At 45.1% G+C, this 23631-nt stretch overlaps 1 protein-coding gene across 2 annotated transcripts in view; it reads left to right on the top strand.

The window, feature by feature from the left end:
- GLI2 (GLI family zinc finger 2) overlaps positions 1–23631 on the top strand; it is a gene marked incomplete at its 5' end in the record, with an annotated part of 189418 nt that overhangs the window by 153529 nt on the left and 12258 nt on the right. For both annotated transcript variants that reach the window (XM_083865653.1, XM_083865654.1), the window contains 6 exons: positions 6413–6614; positions 8716–8929; positions 10447–10560; positions 13986–14117; positions 17671–17820; positions 21485–21649. In XM_083865653.1, coding sequence (XP_083721779.1) covers positions 6413–6614; positions 8716–8929; positions 10447–10560; positions 13986–14117; positions 17671–17820; positions 21485–21649 — 977 coding nt within the window. The remainder of the gene's footprint in view (positions 1–6412; positions 6615–8715; positions 8930–10446; positions 10561–13985; positions 14118–17670; positions 17821–21484; positions 21650–23631) is intronic.

Here is a 23631-nt window from a genome sequence, read left to right on the forward strand (position 1 = left end):
ACCAGATCAAAACAATCTTTTGCATTTCTTTTTTAGAAATAGTGCTACTTGGTGGATTGTTCCAGGTGATGGAGTGGTTGTGCAAGAGCATCCCTGGGGCACACAAAGGGAACACAATGACCCTGGAGATGGTTGCCACTTTCTAAGTATGTTTAGTACTTCCAGCTGCTTTTTCCCCTAGGCACAGGGCTTCCTGTGGTTATCCTCAGCCCTTCAGGAGGAGCAATTTTCTCTCAACAGGTGTCCATCCACGGTGACTCGATGCTGCTGTTGTTATAGCCCTGTACACCAGCAGATCTCAAAGTATTGTACAAAGTAAAGCCATTTCATTACTGGAGACCACAAAGAAAAAGGAGATCAGTGAGTGGAGTAGTGGCAGCTTTAGGAACGAGATCCAGATCTTTGGAATAAGATTCTTACAGCCAGGGTGGAAGTTAGAGATCATCTTTAAATCCATCACTTTGCACAGTTTTGAGAGTGTGATCGGGTTGTGCATGCTCAGTAAGGGAATGGAGAGAAAACATCTTGAGTGCAAGTTAGGTCCAAGGTGGTCCCTCATGTCAGAAAGGCTGTATAGATGTGTTTCTGCACAGTTACCAATAGCAGGGATGACCCTGCAGTACCATCATTGCATTTTGTCTAGTTCTGGAGCTAGAGGAGGGATCCCTGTTTTTTGCTGCCTAGTGCCAGGTAGTCACAAATGTCTTGATTCACAATCAGCAGTGTAAGTGGGAAAAGCTTTGTTTAGCCCAGCATAGCCAGCAGGCCAGCAGCTGGCACAGTTGCCTGGGATGTGGGCAAATCATTAAGCAGGACTTTATTTCTCCAAATCAAACAGTGATTCAGCTTTACCAGCCTCTTTCAGTCAGTGTTGTTGGAGCCTTTCTCCTTGAAGGAAATGATTTAATAGCCAGCAGGGTAAGCAGTGGGCCTGGCAGTGCAGTTGGGTGGTGACTGCAGTGGGCAGGCACGTGGCTGGGAGAGGTGAGCTCAGGACTCTGCTCCATCAGGACAAAAGCAGAGAGCCAAGCCTCATGGTGACTAGGAAGAAAGGGCTTCCCCTGGGGCTGGGGGGACAGCAGCCCTGGGTTTGCAGACTGGATGTGCTGGATCACAGATGACTTCCCAACCAAACCAGCTGTTGGCTACTCTGGGCAGACGGCGCGCCCTGTAGTCGCTTCCTTAAAAACTCTGAAAGACCTATTTTTTTGTTGTTGTTTTCTTTGTCCCAACATAGAATGGAAACTTGCTGAAATCTCAGAAAAGGTTCAGAGAATGGGAAACAATTTCCCACCCATTTCTAGCCAGCAGTGCTTTTTTCCTCCCCAGAAAAATATGTGCAGAAGAGAGAAAAAGTCCCAGAGCACCCCGTAAGTGCTGTGTCTGGAATCCTGCTGCACTCTGGTTTCTAAAGAATTCAATTTACATATGCAAGTTGGGTCGACTAAACAGTTACCTTGTGGATTGGGAGTAGAAGAATGCAGCCTTGTCTTTCAGTGAGGATTTGAGGGAAACGTTAGTATTCCTTGAACTGCAAAGTTGATCGGCCTGGGGAGAGAAGAAAGAAGGGTCCCAGGACAGTGTCTGGTGCCAGAACAAATGTCCAGCATCTGCTGTAGTCTAAAAAAGAGGTGTGTTGCCTCTGCAGAAGGAGAGAGGGGAATAAGGAACTGGTTACATGAAGAGTGTTTGTAGTTTATTGCTGCTTACTGATTATGGGACCATCCTGTGTTTTTATGGGGCCCTGGGTTTTAATTTGTTGATGGGAGTGGGGGAGATATTTCTGTACTCTGTGGATGAAGTTTTCTTGGTAAATGGTGAGGAGGAGGGACCATTTTGATAACAATATTTATCCTGAGGCTCGGCTTGGGGATGCAGGGGAAGCAGTGGCTCTGGCTGGGTTTCAATGAGGCAGGAGAGGGGCAGGCAGGATGTGAGCCATCTGCAGCCCATGTGCCTTACAGGCTCGTCTGTCAGGGAGCAGATTGCCCTGATGAGCTGACCATTTGGTCATCATCGACCTGTTGTGTATTAAATTTGGGAGGCGTATCCCAGTTTCTGAGCAACTTGTGGATGTGATAATTCATAGGCACACCACAGGAAAGTGTCAAGGATACTCTTTCCTTCTAGCAAAGAAATCTGGACTTTCCTTGCATCTCTGAGATGTCTGAGGGACTCAGCTGGGAAGTATGGGAGACATTGCCAATGTCACTTGAAAACTCAGCCTTGAATTACATTTATTCTCTAGCATGTAGATCTGAGCTTGTGACAGTCACTGTATCTGGGTCCGTTTGTGAAATGGTAAGGAAAAGCCAGTGCACAACAGTTAAAACATTCCAAAATGTATGTGGAATTGATTTTTTTTGTAAGGAGAGGCACCAGGGTTAAAGGCCTTCTGGTAAATTTTTCATTGTCCTTCATGATCTGCTATCCACAATGCTGCCACCAGTGACCAGAGGTTTGGGCTCAGTACAGTACTGTATCCTTCCATTCACCAGTTCACTTTTTTCCTCTTTGCTGTATGGGCTTTGGCCCATCACTTCTTTGTGGGCCTGGGTGGCAAAAAAAGAGGTTTTCCCATACCTCAATACAATTCAAGGGAAAAAAAAAATTAAGATTAGGAAGATTTCCCTCTGAGGTAGAGAGGGGAAAAAACTGAAGGTAACCAAGATTTCTGTCTGAAGAAGAGAGGCACAGAGAAATTGATGTTAAAAACTGAAGTACCGGTAGAGGAGTGGAATGAATTTTGAAATAATTTCCTACATTTATTTCAATGTGTGACTGTTTCAAATTCATGTTAACCTATGATGACTTTAGGTTTCTGAATATAACAACTTTCAGAACAACAGAAAAAATGCTGATTTTTTTTTCCTTATTAGAGTGTTGAAGGGGGGTACTCTGACAGTTTGGGAACTTCCCCCGACATATTTTCTGAACATCAAAGAATTCTTTAAACTAATCCTGTTCATTTTGAGAAGTCAGCATTTTTGAAAGGGGAGAGAAGAGTTTTAGTGATAAATATTCCCAAAGCTTTCCATCCGTGTGTCTGAAAAATGGATCCCACCTTTAGCTAGTTCTCTGGGCACAGTCCCTGCTGAACAATTGCATGTGGTTTTTCTTTTGGAGCAACACTGGACCTCAGGCAGCAGAGGATTTCACTTATGTGCCACAGTGGCTGTCAGTCAGCCTGTGCTGAACACCTTGCTGTGTACAGCTACACAAATGCTGACCACTGCTCCTGTCTGGTGCCATGCTCCATGTCCTCAGATCAGGAGATTCAGGTCAGCCAAACTTTATTATTTAGGACAATCCCAGTGTTATTAATCTGGTTTTGAATAATAATTTTGAAAATATTCTCTCTTCCTAAATGCACTAGTGAGCATTTCTTCATGTGCCTAAACTCCTTTTCTGTTTCCCAGACCATTCTCTTCCCAGGCACCTTGGGCAGGCTGTTCATCCATAGCATGATTTTAGGTCACAGCTTTTTGTGGAAGCCTGCAAGACCTAAGAGGCTTTTGTGGAAAGCATGAGCCCAGCCTATTGGATCTGCTATCAAATATTTCAGATAGCCCACAGTACTTGCAGGATCTAAATTAGAGTGGACACTAACACAATGCATATTACTGGTTTTGGGCTGGAGAATTCCCAGGTGATCTTGATAATCTGACAGTTTCCTGCAGAGTTTTACGTGGCGAAAAAACGACATACCTGTGTGCAGCAGGGAGGAGTGCCCACGTTGTCTGCACTGCTAAAACCCAGGTTTCTGTTGGACATCAGGTCTTCTTCCCTCTGCAAATTAATGGAACCAATGGCTGATCCAGCATTGTGGGCATAAATCATGTGAAGGAACAGCGAGAAATGAGTACAAGGCTTTTCTTTCTATTTAGTAATTTATCAAGGGAAGTGGCACATTAATAAACAGATCTCCCTTGAGATGTGGGAGTAACAGAGATAAATATGACTGTCAAATCTGGCCTGCTTCCTTCTGTTAGAGAAGGAGGAGACTGTGGGAATGCAAATGCAGGAAACAATATCTATATCTGGAAAGACGCATATTATTTGTAGGACAGAAACCCTGACAACTCATCTGAGATGGGGCCCCATCGCACTTGGTGCAGTACATACAGAATAAAATACAAGCCCTGTCTAAAGGAGCTCATCTAAATAGATGACACTGGGAAATAGGGACACAGAAAGAAGCAGCAATTTGCTTAAGGAGGTGTGGCTGAAGAGGACCGGGAAGAACATCCAGGTCTTTCCAGGTTGTGGTACATGTATTGAACTAATTCCTTACAGCCAGAGGTCCATTATGATCTAGGCCCAAGCAACTTCCATGTTGTTTGGTCCAGAGCTTCTGGCAGGGCTCAGATTTCAAGAACCTGATGTGAAGTTTGGGGATTCTCCATTTCAGCCTTTTGGGCCAGCCTTTGCTGAGAGGAGTTCATTTGCTCAGTTTGGTTTTTTTTTTCCACAGTGCCTCTACAAAGTGGCTGCATCTTTTCTAGCTTCCAGGGAAGTGTCACACAGGGCTAGAGTCTTCCAGCTGCAAGCATTTGGGAAGTTTGAGCCTAGTCCCTCCAAATCATGGGACAGCTTTAACACTCACAAGGTGTTTTTTATAGACTGCTGCCCTTTCCGTTTGCTGCCTGATCTTTGAGTCTTGTTTTCTAGAATCTCTCTGCCCCGTGAGGCTGCACAGTGTAGTTGTACAAAAAATTATAACAGTGTGTTGAATATATATCCACCAATCTGATTTTTAAGAGCAATTCCCAGTATTGTCAGTTTTTCAGTAAAGGCATTGTATCTAGCAACTCTTGAAGCTGCTTAGGCATAGAAAAAGTCACAAGAGTGCTTGGTCCAAGTACCAACTTAGATTTGGATTTCCAGTGGGATGTTGGGCAAGTCATTTATCTTGTTCAATGAGGGTCATTATGGGGGCTAAGAGTATGGTGATACTAAACCCCATTGATTACACAGCACCCAGGCATGGTAATGGCAGAGCCACTTTGGTCATGGGTGAGTCATGTGGAGGCTAGAACGGTGAAACCCAGCCACTGGTCTCAGGGAAATGCTGTGAGTAAAAACAAATCAAGAAATTGTTTGATCCCACCAGCAGGATACATCTTACCTTCTTCTACTTCCCATTTACCCTCTCACATACCAACACTGTCATCAGGATGGAAAGTTCATGTTCTTGCAAAGTTCCAGGCTTCTATTTGGTGATATGCAACCAAAATCAGTGCCTTCAACCAGCTCAGGGCAAAATGGTTCATATTGCCTGTCTGGGCAATTCATTGTTTTATTTACAGTGTTTAATAGGATATACCCATAGGATGTTTTCTGAGGAGACCACCACTGGAAAAGTCAGGTGGTGATACACTGCTGTGCTCATCAAGGGAAGGAGCTGGAGCAGCTGAGCCCTCCTGCACCCCTGGGTGGATGGCAGGGATTACCAGCCAGGGCCATTGCCAACTGCTATATTTTACCCTCAGATTTTTTTTTTTTTTTAATTTAAATACACAATCCAAACACTGCTTGCTTTGGAGTGATGAGTCATTCCAGGCAGGGTTTGGATCTGGTACGCTGGTACTGAGGAAAGTTGTGATACGGCCCATGTGCAACTCCTGTCCATGCCACCCCAGAGATCTGCAGGTGGGTCAGGCCTGGGCAGAGTTTCCTTTGGGTGAAGTCAGTCGTTCCAGTTAGCAGTGCCGAAACACTGAGGGATGCCAAACTTTTACAGTAGTAACCCGTCATGTATTGCAGATCCATAAATGGGCCTGGCAGGGTTGGAAATTACTTCATGCCTGAATGATTGACAATTGCTAATAGGGTCCAGGCACTGGCAGCTCTCCTTGGAGGGGGAGAGCTTGAACTTTGTGCCTGAGCTGCCAAATTGGTTTTCTTAAAACTCTTAATTTACTTTCAGGGTTTCTGAAGCCTCGCCTCCTTCATTAATTGGATGGTCAGCATTGTGCTCATGCTCGTTTGGTTTCCGTTCCCCCCGCACTCAGGCACACACTCACCATTTGCAATGGTCGCCCCAGCTTGGATGTGCAGCTCCCCTGGCCTGCTGCTCCTGACACCGAGTCAACGGTGCTCATGGAAACCTTGCAGGGCCTTCTGCCTTTTAAGTTAATTTAGTGCCTATGAAAGGGGGTGATGCACAGGATTCTGTATCCCCTGAGGGGCCAGCAAAGCAAGCAGGGGCTCATGGCGCTGCCTGACCCCTGTCATTCTGCACCCAGAAGAGAGGAAACCTCTCATCAAAGGACAGTTGGTTCCTGTGCTGCTCCTGGGTCCTGAACATCCAGCAGCAGTCATGAGTGCAGCAATTCTCAGCACTTCCAGCCTGCCTGCAGGAAGGGAGCAGCCAACTGGTTTTGTCTGACAAAGTCTCTCTTTCCTGCAGTGTCCCGGTTTTCGAGCCCGCGGGTGACTCCAAGATTAAGCCGGAAACGAGCCCTGTCTATCTCTCCACTCTCTGATGCCAGCATTGATCTCCAGACAATGATCAGGACCTCCCCAAACTCTCTTGTGGCATATATCAACAACTCCAGAAGCAGTTCAGCAGCAAGTGGCTCCTATGGCCATTTATCTGCCGGGACGATCAGGTAAAGCTCTGGGATCAGCTTCATTCAGCTGAGGAAGCATCCGCACGAAAGAAGGGATGAACCTCCAGCAAGGGAGAGCTCCCCTTCCTCACACCCTCTGCTTTTGTACATTAGGGCTGTATAGCATAGTAAATCAAAGCCCCCATCTGTTTTTGCATGTGGAAGGGTATTTTGTGGTATTTGGGGTGGGGCTTTTTTGGCTGGATTGGGGTTATTGACTACCACGTTTCCAGTAATTACAGTATGATCATGCCTCCCTGTAAGCAGAAACAGATAATAAATTCATCTTAAAAAATGCTCATTGTGAGCAATTTGACTGGTTAAGAAACACTCTGATTTAAGAGATTGCCCCAAAGTACTCTCCAAATTATTGGCCCACATTCTTAGAAAAAATGTTGCCTGGGTGGATAGAAGAGCCTAATTCTAAAAGTGTACTTAAACCAAATCTAAACCCTTGAGTAAAGTTTTGTTCAAATCTTAATTAAAAAGCACTTACATTAGGCAGCTGACTGTTGTCAGTCCCTACTGTGATTACTTCACCCAAGTTTCACAATGTTATTATTCTTTTTATTACTTAACTGTTAAAAATGTTTGAGCTAATTAACACTGATGTTGCAAAGCAAAGGGTTACAAAGATTATGCATGCTGAAAAATTGTGGGGGAAAACAGAGATGTTGTTATTAGTAAGTGTAGCATTAATTAGGTAAGTTACTTTATCCAGCAGCATAATTTAGAAATTGACTGTAAAATCAAACATAAGGCTGACATAAACAAAGTGCAAATTTTTATCTGGTAGTCTTAGTTTTTCTAGTCTTTTTACCTGTTGTCATTAGCTACACAATACCTGTAGCATCTCAACTTATACTCAGATATTAGAGTAATAGCTGGTATTTTTAACAAATGAATAGAGTCCAGGGACTGACCTAATTGTCAACTTTCAGCGTCCATGGGAATAATCAACTAGTAATAAAGAATTTGAAACCCTTCTCGGTCTCAGTGTTCTAAAAATATATCCTAAATGTCAGGATTTGTAAAATGGCTAACATGTATAGCAGCATAACTGCCAGAAATCTGGCATGAAAAGACTTCTTTGTTATTATTTTAACGGCATCTTAGAGGCAGGAATGAAATACTCTCTCCAAAAGCAAAATTGTTAATTAGGCATGTTTCTAATTATGCCCCTATTCTCTGAGCACTCACACCTTGGGCAGTTTTAGTGGTGTGAGAGAAAATACCATGAGGGTAAAGGTTCAGAGCAGCCACTTCTTGAAGGTGGCAAATAATCAATTTTTAGGCTGAGTGTCTATGGTTTGTGCATCACACATCTAGAGTTACCACAGAACATCTCCTGTGTTTCTCTCTTCTGCCCAGCAGACTTGCCCCTGGGAATGAACCCCTTTTTTCCAAAAGCACAGCTTTGTTTTTACTGCTCTCCACTGCTGCTTCTTGTCTGGGACCTGTTGCCCCAGTTACTGCCCAAGCAGCCAGGGGCAAGTGATGTTCCTGGTCACTGCTGACCTAGATTGGAGATGAACCAGTGACCTACATAGGAAGGGTGACACGCTTCATCAGTCCCCTGAGCCAGCACTCCCCTCACCTGAGTGCAGAGTAAATTGCATGGTTTTGGACTATGTTAAGTGGATACTTTTTCATCCCTGGTGTAATCTGTGCCAGGTGATGCTTATTTTTCATATCCAGGTTAGCATAACCTCAAAGCTGCAAGATTGCAAAAGAGGTCTGCTTGGGAAAATCCGGGAGCCCTAGGGGCTGCAAAGCCAGATGTGCCTAAGTCCCATCTTCTTCTGCACTCCCAAGGGCTTTTGTTGAGTTTGGGTTTTTTTTACATAGGAAGCAAAGAAATTACAACCAGTCTAATCCTTGGGTCAAAATGATTCAAAAGTTTGCTAAAGCATGTGCAAGTCGAATCGTGACTTTGCGGTAAAGCAGGCAGTCAGGCTTATCCTGGCATTGAAGGCATCTATCTGGGCATTGCAGCCTGGCTCCTGGAGTCTCCAAGATGCCAAACTTGAATCAGAGACTGGTTAATATGATAAATATTGTTTAAAATCACTCATCATTTTTCTTTCTGCTGTTGCTGCAGTCCGGCATTCAGCTTCCCCCACCCGCTTAACCCCGTGACATACCAGCAGATCCTGACCCAGCAAAGAGGCCTGAGCTCAGCCTTTGGACACACTCCTCCCCTGATCCAGCCATCCCCAACCTTCCCACCACGGCAGCACATGGCAGTCATCTCTGTCAACCCATCACCGGCACAGAGCAGCAGCAACAGCAACTGCATCTCCGACTCCAGCCAGGTAGGGACAGCCATTCTTTATGGCACATGTGGAAATGGAGGCACATTTTCTGTGGGATGCAGGCTTCCCTTCATGGTGGATGTGGGAGTTTTAACAATTCTCATTTTTACTCACATTGTCCCTTTACATTGCTTTTTGTTTTTCCTGGCAAGTGTTTCTGAATTAGTCACAATTTTGCGCCCATCTCCCTTGCTTGCATCTACACATGCAGAAACCAAACCAGTATTGAACACAATATGCAAGGTCATCCCAGGCAGTAAATCTCCCTGAATGTGCTATGTCCTGTGAAATAGAGGGAAATCAGTTGCTGTAGTGTTTTGCAAAATAAGCACCTGTGAACCAAATGTCTTGTTGAGACCTTCACCAATCTCTCCTTCCTTTTTTGTATTCATGTGAACCATGATGATGGTCTTAATCTTTAACATGTGAGTGCATCCTGTGTAGGACCTCTTCACATTTTACTTGCTGTTCCTTCTTTTTCAGTAGGTTTTCTCTCAATGTGTTCCGCTGTTGATTTTTACTGCTAAATTTTGCAAAACCAAGGGCCAGATTTTGAAGACTAGGAATGAGATCCCACACCTTAAATACATCCTTACAAATACCTGTGAGCACACAAGCACATATATGTGTGCACAAGCCCTCCACATACACTGGGTTGGTGAATATGCCTAGCACACTGTTAATCATTTTTCTTTTCCACTTACATTCCTTCCATGTCTAAATTGCAGTTGCTTTTCTCCCAAAAGACTTTCTCACCATATGTCACACCCATTTCAAATCGTTGTATCATACTGAACTTCTAAGACTGGTTTATTGTTTTAGGGTTTCTCATGACTGCTGCACTGCAAACTCTGTTTGTTATTGCATGTTATTTGACTGATTGGTTTTGTTTTCTCCTTGCAAACTGGCTACCAAAATAATGTGGCTGGAAGGAGTTCTGCCTCTGTTTAATAATTTGTGAGACCAATCTTGAGCAATTAGCAAGAGTATTTAAAATGTTAATGTTCCAATTTTATGCACATACAATGGGATGTTTTTTCTCCTGAAGTTGTTCTTATTTTTTGAGAGTTTAACAAATTACACACATAGTCTTTCATGGACACAGCATGCCAGAGCCCTCACATATATCCAGAGCCCCCTGTTTCCCCCAAGAATTCATTTTGTCAGATGGAGAAATAAAACTGTGGCTTGAATGGGGATTGTATAAGGCTTTGATGGCTATGCCATGAACTGGATTGCTCTGAGACAGAGCATCAGTGGCAAGGCCAAGCTCACCAGTGAGCCTGCAGAAGCTGGGGCTGCCCTTGGTTCTTCTTCCCTCTCTCCGATCCCTCTGCCTTGCACAAACCCACATGGGCCAGTTTTCATATGAACCCCAGGCCAACCTTGCTGCCCCCCACCACTCCTGAAGCTCAGCCTTGACTGATTTTAAAGTTAATTTTTAATGAGGAAGTGGACTGCTGTCTGTCTGTCATCCCAAACCTCAGTGCCATTTCTTGCTTGGTTTTCTTTCCTAGAGCAAGCAGAGCAGTGAGTCAGCCGTGAGCAGCACCGTCAATCCAGTAAATAACAAACGCAGCAAAGTCAAGACTGAAGTTGAGGGCTTGCCCCCAGTGTCCCCAAACACACAGGTAACCTCCCTGCTGCGAGCCGTGTTGTGGAGTTGAGGCAGCGAGCTGCTGGGTCTCATCTTTGGGAATGATCTTCTTGTCATCTTTTGTTGCAGCTGGGAGCAAGGCAGCAAAATCTGCCAGGCAGACAGGTGTCTCCTGGACCACAAAGCCCAGGAAGGGATGGGACAGAGATGCAGTGACTGAGTGAAGCATTCCATGGGTACTTGGAATTCAGCTTGCTGTTGCTGTGCTTGGATAGGAAAAAAAGGAGGGAGCAAATATATCAAGTGTAATAATGTAAAAATGATGTCTTAGTTTTCTGGGCTGCAAAGCAAGCAGCATCAGTGTCTCAGAGCAAACAGAGATTATGAGGGAAGCTTGCATGTAGGTAGAAAGCTTGCAAAAAAAGGACAGCTCCTTGATTCAACAAGGAATTGCTCCTAGAAACATCCTTTACACTGGTGACACAACATTTGACACCAAGAAGGGCCCAGAGGCCTTTGCTTTCTTTCTGGAGCTCTGTGATTGCAAACTGTTTAATGGCTGACAGTATCCATCTGACCGTCCTTTATCACAACTGTAAACTATCAGGAGTGCTCAGGGCACTTCATTTTCATGAAATATTAGGCCGTGTTATTGTCAAGCGAATGGAAGAGTTGATGACAAATTTCTCCTTCTGCCCTGGTTCAGGAGCAGGTCTCAGCATGATGCATGGGGACAGCAACGTGTGCAGTCATCAGGGGGCTGGTAAAATTGATGAAGATAGCATATCAGGGAAAGATAAACATGCTGTAGTCAGCACGATTAGGGCAAAGAGGCACCTCTCTGGAGCTTTGAGTTTAGGAGTGCATCTACACACTGCTGCAAAATCACATGCCCTGAAAAACCAATCTGGCCACCGCCTGGGCTAATAGGGCAATGTGTTTATTTCACACAGCAAATGAAAAAATATTTAAAAGCCATCAGTTGCTTTCTCAAAACATGTGTTACTGGAGGAGCTGTGGGACAGATAGCTGAATGGCTGCCATCCTCTCTGTGCTGCTCCATGCAAAGCTGTCTGCACCCAGCTTGGGAGTGCTTGGGCAGCACCAGCCTGGCCCACCCTGCAGCCCTGCTCCAGGTGTTTCATCCATTGGATCTAAAAAACACTGAAATTGGCACTGAATGGAGCAGGGGAGTAGTTTGAAGTGGTGCAATGAGATTTGATTAGAATAGCAAGGTGAAATTAGGAGTAGGAAAATGCATGCTGATCATCTAATAGTTCCTAATGAGGCAGTATGTGAAGTAATTCCCCAAGGCAAACGTAGGTTCCACATCAGTATTGACTGGGAAATTACTAGAAGATACCATGTAAAAGACAGCCCATTCTTGGCAAGGAGAACAGATTAAAAAACTGAATGCAGCAGATGTCTCCTTTAGTTTAAGCAAAAAGAATTAATTAAATCTAGAAATTCCTTTTCTGCAGGAGATTGTGCTGAAAAGTTATGTTACAGTCAGTTAGTAATTGACTGATCCATTTTTTGCTGACTATGAAGTTCATCTATCCCCAGAAATGTGTATGTTTTGTTTTGGAAATACTGCATTTGAAACACCTCATGCGAGTTGTGGTTTGGGTGTTCACAATCCTTAGCCAGATAGTATCTCCCATGATGGTTTGTGCTGTAAAAAATGCAATCAGACAAGATTTGTGGGACACAGTGAAGTACCAGGCATGGGGGACCTGAGTTACTGAACTTCTGCAGTGCCACAAGAGAGCTGCAGTACAGATTCAGACTAGCATTGAACTAGCTAGAAATGAAACAAGTCAATCCTTTTCTACAAATTAAATTGTTACAATTCCATTTTTCCAAAGAAAGTATAAAAATTTTGGCAAGATAAGATTTTTAGTATAAAATTACAGTTGTCCAGGGGTCATATTTTGCATGGAGACAAACATTCCAAGAGAAAAAAGATGTTTACAACTCAACCAAATAGGGATTGCAGGAAAAAGAAGCTGCAAAAAAAGTTTGAACTTTCTCAGACTATTGCTCTGGGCTCTGGTATAGTTTGAATCTCCAGAAGTATTTCTGTATGTAAATTACTACAGTTTCCTGTCCCAAGAGCCACCTTGTAATATCTTTTTTTTTTTTTTTTAAATAAGAGCTAATTAAAACAAATCTCTTCCTCTCCTTATCTAAATTTCGAATAGAAAAGTCACTGCTGGCATGTATGTCATGAGCTAGTTAATGAAAATTGTTGAACTTTGGTACAGCACATCTTGCTTTCCAAGCCATATAATACCATTAAGTCTTTAATCATTGCAGCTCCCCAGTAGGCATTGGGAAGGTGTTGGTGGAGAAGGAGATGGCAGCCAGATAGGTCTGTTTGGGCAGGCCAGAGACAGTCTGAGTTTGTGTCTACACACATATGGGTCCAACTGGAGCATCAGATAGTGAGGAACAGTGTCTACTGTAGTCAGTCACCCCAGATGCTCCTGTCTGAAGATGCCCTGGAAGCAGAATGCTTTGTGATAGGCAACTGTAGTATCTGGGAGGAAAGGGAATGAAGAGGGTCAAAACCTGCAGGGTTTTGTGTTGCTAGATTCCCAAGCCAATACTGGGTGCTGATGGCCTTGCCTCCAGTGCAGGTGTCTGATGCATGCAGAGCAGACAATCCTCCTTACTCAGATTTTAACTAATTATGTTGTGTGTTACACTATTTTCTAGTTGCCCATGCTTTAATCCTAGCAGCCATAGCAAAAATCTTCTGTGCTGCATTTAGCACTGAGGAGTTGGCTAGACAGAGAAGTTAAGGAGAGAGCTCACAGTGTACCCAGCATTAAAGTAACTCATTTATGAGTCCAGCATCCCAGGAGCTCTGTTCTGCAGTGTGTTCTTACTGGGTCTTGTTCAAGCTTTCCAAATTCCCCTCTCAGAGAAGTGCTTTGAGAGCTCACCACTTTGTCTCTGTGGAGCATCCTGCAGGCATAAATCATTGGGTTAGATATCATTTTCTCATCTACCAAGAGATGCAGAAAACAGGAGCCCCCTGCCCAGCCCCACATCAGGTGAGTGTGGGCTCTGGGCTCTGACTGCTCTGTGATTTCCTTATGCTCATGTTTCTCCACTCTGCCCAGATGAGTTGTTTTGCTCCAGCAAAGAATACAACCAAAGGTCAGAAGCCAGCTCTTTCCTTTCTTCAGTTTTTCCTAGGACTGCCCACAACCCGACTAAATCCAAGCACTACTTCAACAGTGGCTCTGGGGTGTTTCATGTTTTGTCATCAACTCTGATCCACCTCTGCCAAAACCCTGTGGCTCTTTATTTCACAGTAATCGTGGATGTTATGTAGCCACAACGAGCCTGGTTTTGTGATCAGTTGATACTTGCCCTGTAATCTATGAGTGATGGAGGAATTCAGATGAAAGAAGTTCACCTTATACAATGCACCGTTATGTGTTGCAGGAGCATCTGACAGACCTGAAAGAAGATCTTGATAAGGATGAATGTAAACAGGAGCCTGAGGTTATTTATGAGACTAACTGTCACTGGGAAGGGTGCACAAAGGAATATGACACTCAGGAGCAGCTCGTCCATGTGAGTAATGGTTGGGAGGAAACCCCAGCGATAAATTTGGGTTTCTGTGCACTTGTCCTCATTTTTTATCACTAGCTGCTGTACAGCCAGAGCTCACCCTGGGAGCTACTAAAGGTGCAAATCAGAGATACGGTGTGTAAACACTGCCAAAGCAGGTCGCTGCTCCCCAAGGAGTTCAGCTGAAAGAAGCCTCTCATAGATTATGTGATACTGCTCCCTTCTCAGCTGCTGAGGCTGCACTTTCTGTCTCCCTTGTGCATGGCCCAATGACAGAAGGCTCACTGCAGAAGACCAGATCAGAAAATGGGGAAGGGGGCTGAGCCCTTCTCTCTTCACTGGCCGTATTCACTGAGCCTTTCCCCAGAGCTACACCAGCGATGGGTCAGGGATCATCCATGCTGTCCTCAGTCCTAGTCCAGGCTGGGAAAGCCTTTTATGCTGCTGTTAATGAGTTGTGGAGCCATATCACTTAGAGGCTGTTGACCTGCTCAGCTCATCCCTCCCACAGAAACAGAGCACTTTCAGAGTTTAGAGATACGCTCCAGTGTCTGAAATGCATAAAAGTGGGTTGATTTTCTAAAACTTGGGAAACAGGGATTCCATAATCACAGTGATAGTCCCAAGCCAGCGTCAAAACTGCTCTCTGAAGGATCCCCAAACCAAGTCATTAATCAGATTTTCAGTTCTAATTAATTCCAAGAACCTTTTGTATGATTTGCTTCATCTGGGTATCCGCCGTTTGGTTTCCTTTGGCTTCTGGGGTCAACAAATCCCTCATACTCAGGGAAGTGCCTGTGAAATCAGATATGATCTCTCTCTAAGCCCCACCTTGCTCCCAGCCCAACACCCTCCCAGTCCTTATTTTCGATCTACGGTGCACATCCCATTTCTCTGAAGCCAGCCCATATCGGCTGGGAATTCACCAGCCCCTCAACCCTGAAGCTTGCAGCAGAGTTTTGGATTAAACACATTTTGCAACAGGAGATGCTGCCTTCTCCTTTTCCTTCAGCCTTTTGCTGCTTGTCTCAACTAGGCTTCCAGCTTGTCAGGGGCTACTCATATGCAGCTCACATGTAGCCCCCTTCCTGAGGGCTTGTGTCTGCTTTCACCATTTGTTATATATCTTAATTTTAGATATGCCCCCAAATAAGCATCAGTCGCCATTTGCCCATGTACTGCACACAAACATTGTTCAGAGGGACTGCACTCTAAATTATAATTTTGGGCACATACTTTTCTTCCACCTAAGGCTAGTGCCTGCCCACCTCTGCCAGGAGCCACTGCATCAGTGCATCAAGTCCTTGAGTACAGACAGATTTGGAAATGGCTTTCAAGGCCAATTGAGTGATAAGGTGCTTAATGGGTTGCACATTGCATGGGGCATTGTTTTTCTGGGGTTAAACCACAGCATGCTTGTCAGATGGGCTGGGCTCACATTTGTCCAGCAGTTTTTGTGTATTTCCCGCTCAGATGTAAGAAAAACTAACTCTGCCCAGAGCAAAGTACAGAGCACCAGGCAGCTCAGCGCAGTTTATTTCCAGGAAAAAAAAAAAATCCAAACTAAAACATCTAATGTTTTATCCCAAGATTTTCCTAAATTTGGAAGGTTACGCAAATTGAGTCTTCTGTACTGTGATTACCAGCAACATGGGGTTGTGGATTTGGGATGCCCAAAATACACATGGAAATGAAATACAGATGTCGTGGGCCAGCTTCTGAGAAGGTGCCATCTCACCACATATGGAAAAACTCTAGTTTGTGTGCAGAGCAAAGTACCTGGGTGAGCAAGGTCTGCTCCCCACACAGTGTGCTTGTAGGAGAAGTCCATGTCAACAGGGAGCAGCAGGAGTGTTGACACATTTTTGCAAGCACTACTGCTGCTCCCAACCTCAAAGGTCACACTCAATTTGTGAGAAGCCCAAGCAAAGCCTTCAGCCAGGTAGGGGCTAAGGAGCTGTAGCTGAAGTGGGGTGAGCTGTGCAACTCCTCCTACAGCATGTGATGGGAAGCAGATGTTGCCCAGACAGGGAGTGAATAGTCCTGAATGGGGGCTACAGTTCCCCTTCCATAAATGTTCTTCCTTTGGCTCAAACAAAACCAAAGCAGTAAGCCTGTGCTTTCCCATATCCCCAGCATTGCTGTGTGTAGTCTTGGTTGCAAGTTAGACTCCCACACAAACAGAGCCTGGAGATGTATTTCCCCAGTCTGGTCTGGACATGGTTTAGCATGTCCATGTGTCTCTGGGGAGGTTCATCAGATTTCCACTATCTGAGGCTAAAATCTCACAATGATGCCATGTTGCAAAACCAGAACTGTAGGCAGCAGAGCTCTAAACCCATACAAAACCTCTCCCAAACTCAGGCTCCCCCAACTCTCCCAGGACACAGCTTTTACGTGTGTTTACATGTGGTGCCAAGAGACCAGCTGAGCCCCACACACCACCTCTTGTCCCTGGGTAGGACCCTGACCCCAGGACTGGACTGCAGCGCCCTGAATGCTGAGACTGGATTCAGATGGGACTGTGAAGGCTGATGAATCTGTTTTAATGTATTTCTGTGTCCTCATGCTGCCTCACTGCCCCAAGAGAGTCTCATCCCTAGCTGCAACATGTGTGCCTGGCCTCGACCGGGGGATGCAGGCGGGGGCTGGAAAAAATCTCAGCACAAAAAAAGCCAAAACGCAAAACCAAAGTGGTTTATTTTAGGATTTCCTGTCAGTGAATGTCTTCTGAAAACACAGGAGCGAGGACAGGCATTATTTTTGGCCATGAGACCCCATTCAGAGAGACAAGGCCGCCGCGGGAATGGCGCTGCCGACGGGCTGGCCTCTGGTTCTGTTTATTTTTGGCAGAGCTTCATCTGCCCTGCACTGGGAAAAAAACGACCCACTTCTCTCTACCAGGGAGGATGAAGGCACCATTCTGGGTCTGGCTTTTCAACACTCCAGCACAGAATTTCATGGGCCAGAGTAATTAGCAATAATTGAGCTCTCCCTGCTGCATAGCTCTTAGATGCTGTCATTTCCTGCCAGCCACCAGCCCTGGACGGCAGGTGGATGTCATGGAGCCAGCATATGGACTTAGAAGCATAGGATCATTTAGGCTGGAAAAGATCTTTAAGACCTTTAATCAAACCAAGACTTGTCCATCCTCCAGCAGCACCCCAGGAAAAGGTCACAGGGGCATAAATGCAGCACAGGAGGGTTCAGCGGAAACAAAAATTACACTGTCATCCACCTCAAGAGTGGCATCAAACAGCTGGGGGCACACTGAGAGGGTTCCCTTCTCCCTGGCACCATGGGTCCCCATTGCTATTGCAAACCTCCCATTTTTAGCCTGGCTTGTACTCAGTGTGCTGCAGACCTTTCTCTGCAGGACACACCAGACCACAGTGCTGTGTTCCGTGTCCCTGGTGTTACGTGTGCACCTGGCACCCAGGTGCTGCAGTGCCTGACAGGCATTAGGGAGGGAACATCTGGCTTTTGGAGCACTGTGCATGATTCACTGGCATCAGCTCTTCCAGGAGTGACCTAGTTTTCCTTTCTCTTCTACCAGCACATCAACAACGATCACATCCACGGGGAGAAGAAGGAGTTTGTGTGCCGCTGGCAGGACTGCACACGGGAGCAGAAGCCCTTCAAGGCTCAGTACATGTTGGTGGTGCACATGCGAAGGCACACGGGAGAGAAGCCACACAAGTGCACGGTGAGCTGGCAGGGACACGTGGTGCATCTCACTTGGCAAGTGGGACACCTGGGGTGGTCACAGAAATATGTTTGCAGAGATGGGCATGGCTTCAGGTAGGGCTCCACCAGGCCAGCTACTGGCAGCAGCTCAGAGCCAGTCCAGCCCTCTGTGTCTGGGTTACAGCTGCTTGCAGGTTAAACCCTGGGGACAGGACAAGAGGTCAAGGAGTGTGGTTGAGGTGTTAGTGGGCAAAACTGCATTTCCTTGCGAAGAATTATGTCAGATCTACCACAGAAATCCGAAGCAACTCAGGACAAGTCACTTAAGGTGAAAATTTAGTTGGCTACGTCCAAGAAAGAAATCTGTAATACCGCACTGTGGGGAGCTGCCTAACCCTTGTTGTGTCTAACCTGGCATCACCCACTGCAGCTGCTGGGACTACAAAATTCCCTCACCCACAGACCCAAGCATGCACACATGCCTCTTTCTAGCCTGGAAATCTAGGCAACACCTCCTGCCTCCACTCTCTTAATCCAGAGGCAAGGTTAAGCCGTAGGTGTTTAAACTCCAAAAAAAGTTCAGTCCCCAGACCTTCTGCATACCAGCAGCACTGTGTCTAGGGTTAAACACTGCCTGAGGAGGAAGAGTATGGGGTACTATTTTGTATCTCAGCCCTGTGGGTGCGAGCTCACTGACCACATGGGGAGACCTGGGCTCTCCTCCTCCTTAGCTTCAAGATATGAAATCTGATATGTGCCTTCACATTTGGGGGGTCCCACCACACTGCTTGCTGATGTGGGGCAGCCAAGGATGCCTGATGTGGGGCACAAGACAGAAGCAAGTTTATGAAGTTCAGTCACTGTGGTCAGCTGATGGGAGAGCTGTTCACAATCTCCCTCCCCATCTCCTCCAGTCCTTAGTCCTTCCAAAGGTCCATCCCTGTATTTTTATATCCTCTGCTCTCTGCCTTCTCCTCCTGATGGCATTTCATATCTCTTCTGCTGTCAGCATTACACTGTTCCTCTCCCCAGAGTCTTGGGGATGAGTCTCTTCCTGCTCAGCAAATGTCTGAGCCCTCCTCCCATATCTTCCTCCTCTTCTGCTCCATTAGCCAATTCCAGCCCTGCTCATTTCCTGGCTCTGCCCCAGCTCCTGCTTACAAATATTAGGATATGTATGATTTGCTTGCTGCGTGACTCCTTTATCAATCTTCTAGCCCTGTGTTCATTTAATTTAGAGCATAAGCTCCCCTGGGGCACAGGGCCATGTCCTTTGTTTTAATCTTCTAAAGCACTTTGCCCAGTCTAGTGCTTTACCAATCTTCCTTAAAAGTATCAAGAAATATTGATTGTTGGTGCATACAAAGTGAGCACTGAGGGCAAGTCTAGCCTGCCCTTGTAGGCAGAGGGACTCAGGAGACAAAAACAGCAGTGGCTGCATCCTCTTTAGTGCTGTGGTGGAGCAGGAAAAAACACTGCTGCACAATCCTGCCCTTTTCTAGCCTCAGTTTTGTCACACTGGAGCAATGGCAAGGCTATGTTTGAGTCTCAAGTTATCCTCTGCCTCCTGGAGAACTGCAGGCCCTCCATGTGCAATATGTGGCAGCAACTGTCTCCAAACTGGAGAACCATCATTTTCCAATTGTCTGGGATAATGGCAGCTCTGCAGACAGTGCCCTTCTGTGGCAGAGCATTCCTTGTCCAAGTCTGGCAGTGATTTTTCAAAGCAACATTTGTTTCAAACAAGGTTTGTGGTGTACATAAAGCTACAGATGAGCCCTGTTGCAGCCTGGTATTTGGTCAAGGATTATTTCAACAGATGATAGCCAGAACTCCCACTGGCATAATCAAATCCACACGTAAGAGTGGGAACAACTGCTTTGAACATGCACAGGCTGCTTTGCTGAGAAGCTCTTATTTGAAAATGTGGCCTTAAAACTTTCACTCTTAATAACTGCATTTTCGTGTCAGTATGTGGCAAAACTAGAATGGACACATGAGCTGTCTCATGCTGAGTTCCCTTTGTTTTCCAGCAAGAGGAATGATGTATTTCAATAGCTGTAAGCGACTTGAGTTGTAAAGAATTGTTTGTACAGGGCAAGAGAAGAAAGAGATATACTGTGCTACCTCAGAGCTGTGGCATGTTCTGTGGGACAAATGAGCTAATGAAAGCTGTCTGAGGTAGAAAAACTGGATCCATCCCACCCTGACAAAGCTGTGGAAGAAATCAGCTCTTGCAGGATGCTCCTACTGGTGCTTGAAGAGACCTGGATATCTCAAGAGCTGAGCAAATCTGCCTTACGTCCACCATCCCTGTGCTAGACCTTAAAGTGGATTTTAAGTAATCCTTCTTTTCCAACATAACAAAGTTGGATGGGATCAGCCTGTGCCTACATGCCTCATGGGTTTCATGGGCTGCATGTTTGCCTCCTTCCCTAGCAGTCTGGCAGATCTTGTGCATGTGGAGCACAAGGAAACAGGTGCTGTTGCTATTGAATGCAGGAGCCTTTGACCAGATCTTGGTATGTGCAGAACCACTCAGCTGCCCATGGGAAAATCAGACATGGAGCATGACCTGTCCTGCTGTGGCTCCAGTTTCTTCACTGGCCAAGACTCAAGCAGAGCAATGTGAAGTCTTGCCACAACTGGACTGAACTTGTAGACATGTTTAAGTGATGTGACTAAAATACAACACATACATTACAGCAGGAGGGGCTGCTTGTTGAAATTTAAAGGGTGTTTTTTGTATAGGAAATACAGCCTGGGCTTTCCAATGCTCCCAGCTGAACAGGCAGTGCAACATTTAGCCAGAATTTTTAAGGGAACCTTGCATTTCTTAAAACCTCCCACTTATTTTGTCAAAGAGCATGTAAGAGCCTCCTTGGTTTGAGGCGAAATCCTTCCATGCTGAGACAGGGCAGGTGCAGGGAGAAGCCTCCAGCCCAGCCAGAATGGAGGGCGGTAGACTTACATCACCCAAAGCCTCACCACATCTCCCAAGCTGCTCCTTCTCATTGTGTGGGCAGCTGGTTTCCTTCCAGGAAGAAGGTTCCTGGCCCATTTTGTCATCCAAAAATCCATCTGTCTTCAAGACTGACAGTCTTGTTTTTTAAACTGGTAATGTCAGACAGCCCAACCACAGCATCCTCTAAGAGTAGACCCAAGCTGTAATTTGGGAAACATTAAAGCTTGCTAGATTTCTCTTTATGTGTTAGGAAAGCATTTGCCCTTTCCAGTGCTGTTGCTAGTGAAGTTGCAAGGCTGTGGAGTCAAGTCAGACTGTGGAGAAGCTGTCAGTTCCCTAGGTGGGAAGGAGGGGGTCCCTTGTTTCTGAGTGTTTTAGATGCAGAGGGGTGGCAGAAGGGGCTGAGAGAGCTCTGGGAGGAGTGGAGGAGTGTTTAGCCCTGCTGGAAAAAAAGGGTCACTTGTTGAAATGTCAGGTGGGTACCCAACAAGGAGTAGCACCTCAAATATGACTCACTGCTGAAACTCTCAGCCTGCCTAGGGAAGTAAATTCTCCCAACAAAGTGGATGTTGTTCCCTAAAACACAAGCCCTTTAAAAAGAAGGAAAAAAAAAAAAAAGAAAGAATGAGAAACAGATGAGAAGGGTTTAGGCAGGGGGAAAAATCAAATTTTTCTGGTTAATTAATCACTCCTCGTGTTTGTTTTTTTTTTATTTTAGTTTGAGGGTTGTTCTAAAGCCTATTCCCGCCTGGAGAACTTAAAGACACACCTGAGGTCCCACACTGGAGAAAAACCTTATGTCTGTGAACACGAAGGCTGCAATAAAGCCTTTTCCAATGCCTCGGACAGAGCCAAGCACCAGAACAGGACACATTCCAATGAGGTAAGCCTGGGCTCACCAAAGTTCAATGGAGGGCTTTTTTTTAAACTTTGCTGACAATAAACATACACTTTACACACTGGACACATGTAAAAAGAAACCTACTGTAACGAGAGGTTTATCTTATTTTTTAATGGGATTTATTTTGCTGGGGAGCCAGACCACATTAGCTTTATATTTATGAAAGCTGTGTTTGAAATCATAAACAGATGTTAAAGTATGCAAACTTTTTAATCGACTTTGGAAATGAAAACAAGCGTTTTCCAAATTTATAATTTTTAATAGCACAGATAGTATAGTACAGCTGTGCAAGTGGTATTTAATATTACTGTGGGGCAGACTTGCAGTAATATAACAGCTACCCTGGATCCTGATGCTCTGGAAATAATACTCCCTCCATCGTTTGATGTACAATGATAGAGCACAATGCAATGCTTTGTTAACCTTGGATAATTAAGACCCACTATTAGTAGTTGGGGAGCAGAGGAAATTGCCTTTATTGTAACGCATGTGATGGTCTGTTGCAATCAACCACGGCCGACGATTGAAATTTATATTACCACTAATTAGCTGACAGGGGAAGAAAAAACAACACTCTAAAGTTCTAATAGTGTTTTCAGCCATGAAGAATTCAGTCTGTAGCCTAATTTGCAACAGTTAAATATAGACTATTGGAGAATGGAACACAGTTGCCACAGTTGACAGCCTTTTGAAGCTATGCTGGTTCTACAAAGGGCTTGTTGGGAGTATTTTTATCTCTGGCATAGTATCAGTTAGTGATAACCACAGCTCTGTAGGTTTCAGAGGTTCTGTTTGAGTCAGAATAAGGACTCAGCATCGTCTCAGCATGGAAGAGGATTCTAGATTTTGAGATGGACTGATGAATGACCAGGATCCAAGTGTTGTTTAAATTGGTTTGGATATGAACCCAAATGTCAGGATTGTTCTTTTACCAGCAAGACACAGATGAAAATTAACCCATATCCACACTTAAACTGGATAGTTTGGAGTTGTTTTAAGGCTACACTAACCTTTGGCCAGGACAAAAAGATAGGTTGCAACCTCTCATCTGCCCAGTATTCCTGCCTTCCCAGTAACTGGTGTTTGTCTGCAGTGTTTTTCTATGTTAAAGCTTCTTCCCCTGAAAGGTAGGCAGTTGTGGTTTCATCTCACATTTTAGATGTTGAAAATTGCTCGTTCTCCAGCCCTGGATGCCTTTTCTGCCTTCCTCCAGTGCTGGATCCAGTGTCCCTTTCATTGTTGTTATTTCCACCTCCTTAATTTTGCACTGTTAAGCCACTCTACATATTCTCACTCATCATCTGAATGAATCAATCAAGCCACTGAAGATTTACATTTTTGCAGCATTTTTTCCTGTCTTAAAGGAAATTTGCATCTTTCTTCAATTCCTAAGGATTCTCATGTGAATGGATCAAGACTTCCAGCGCAGCTTTCAGTGCTGGATACAGACTCACTCAGCCCAGTCTGTGCACACTGACAGTATGTGAGCACCTTTTTTGCCCGTAGATCACTTGAGTTCACATCCCTGGAGCTTTATCAGGAGCTTTGCTAGGCAGGGCAGTTTCCCATCTGAGCCAGCTAATGTCCCTTGTGGAATTTTCATTTTAAATGTGTTAGTAAATGTAATTTCTCCAATGGGTTCAGATTTCCAAGTGACCCAGATCAGGAGCTGCATTGGATCTGGGATGACTCCTCACTTCATCTGAGCAGAGCTTGAACACACTTGAAAGTCAGATCATTTGGGTTTCCCTTGTGCAAGAAGGTGAGGCTTTAGGGCACGAGCATCCACCTCCATGTCTCTTGTGGACCCTGATCTAAATATGCTGACACTTGACACAAACTACTTTCAAATAACCCAAATTAAAGATTAAAGGGATTTTATCATCTTCAGTTGCTTCCCCTAAAGGACACCAACCCCTTCTCTGGTGTAGGAACAGCACAGCCACTAGTGGAGGATCTGTACC

Source organism: Zosterops lateralis, assembly GCF_965231275.1.
Source record: "Zosterops lateralis genome assembly, chromosome: 7".
Lineage (NCBI taxonomy): Eukaryota > Metazoa > Chordata > Aves > Passeriformes > Zosteropidae > Zosterops > Zosterops lateralis.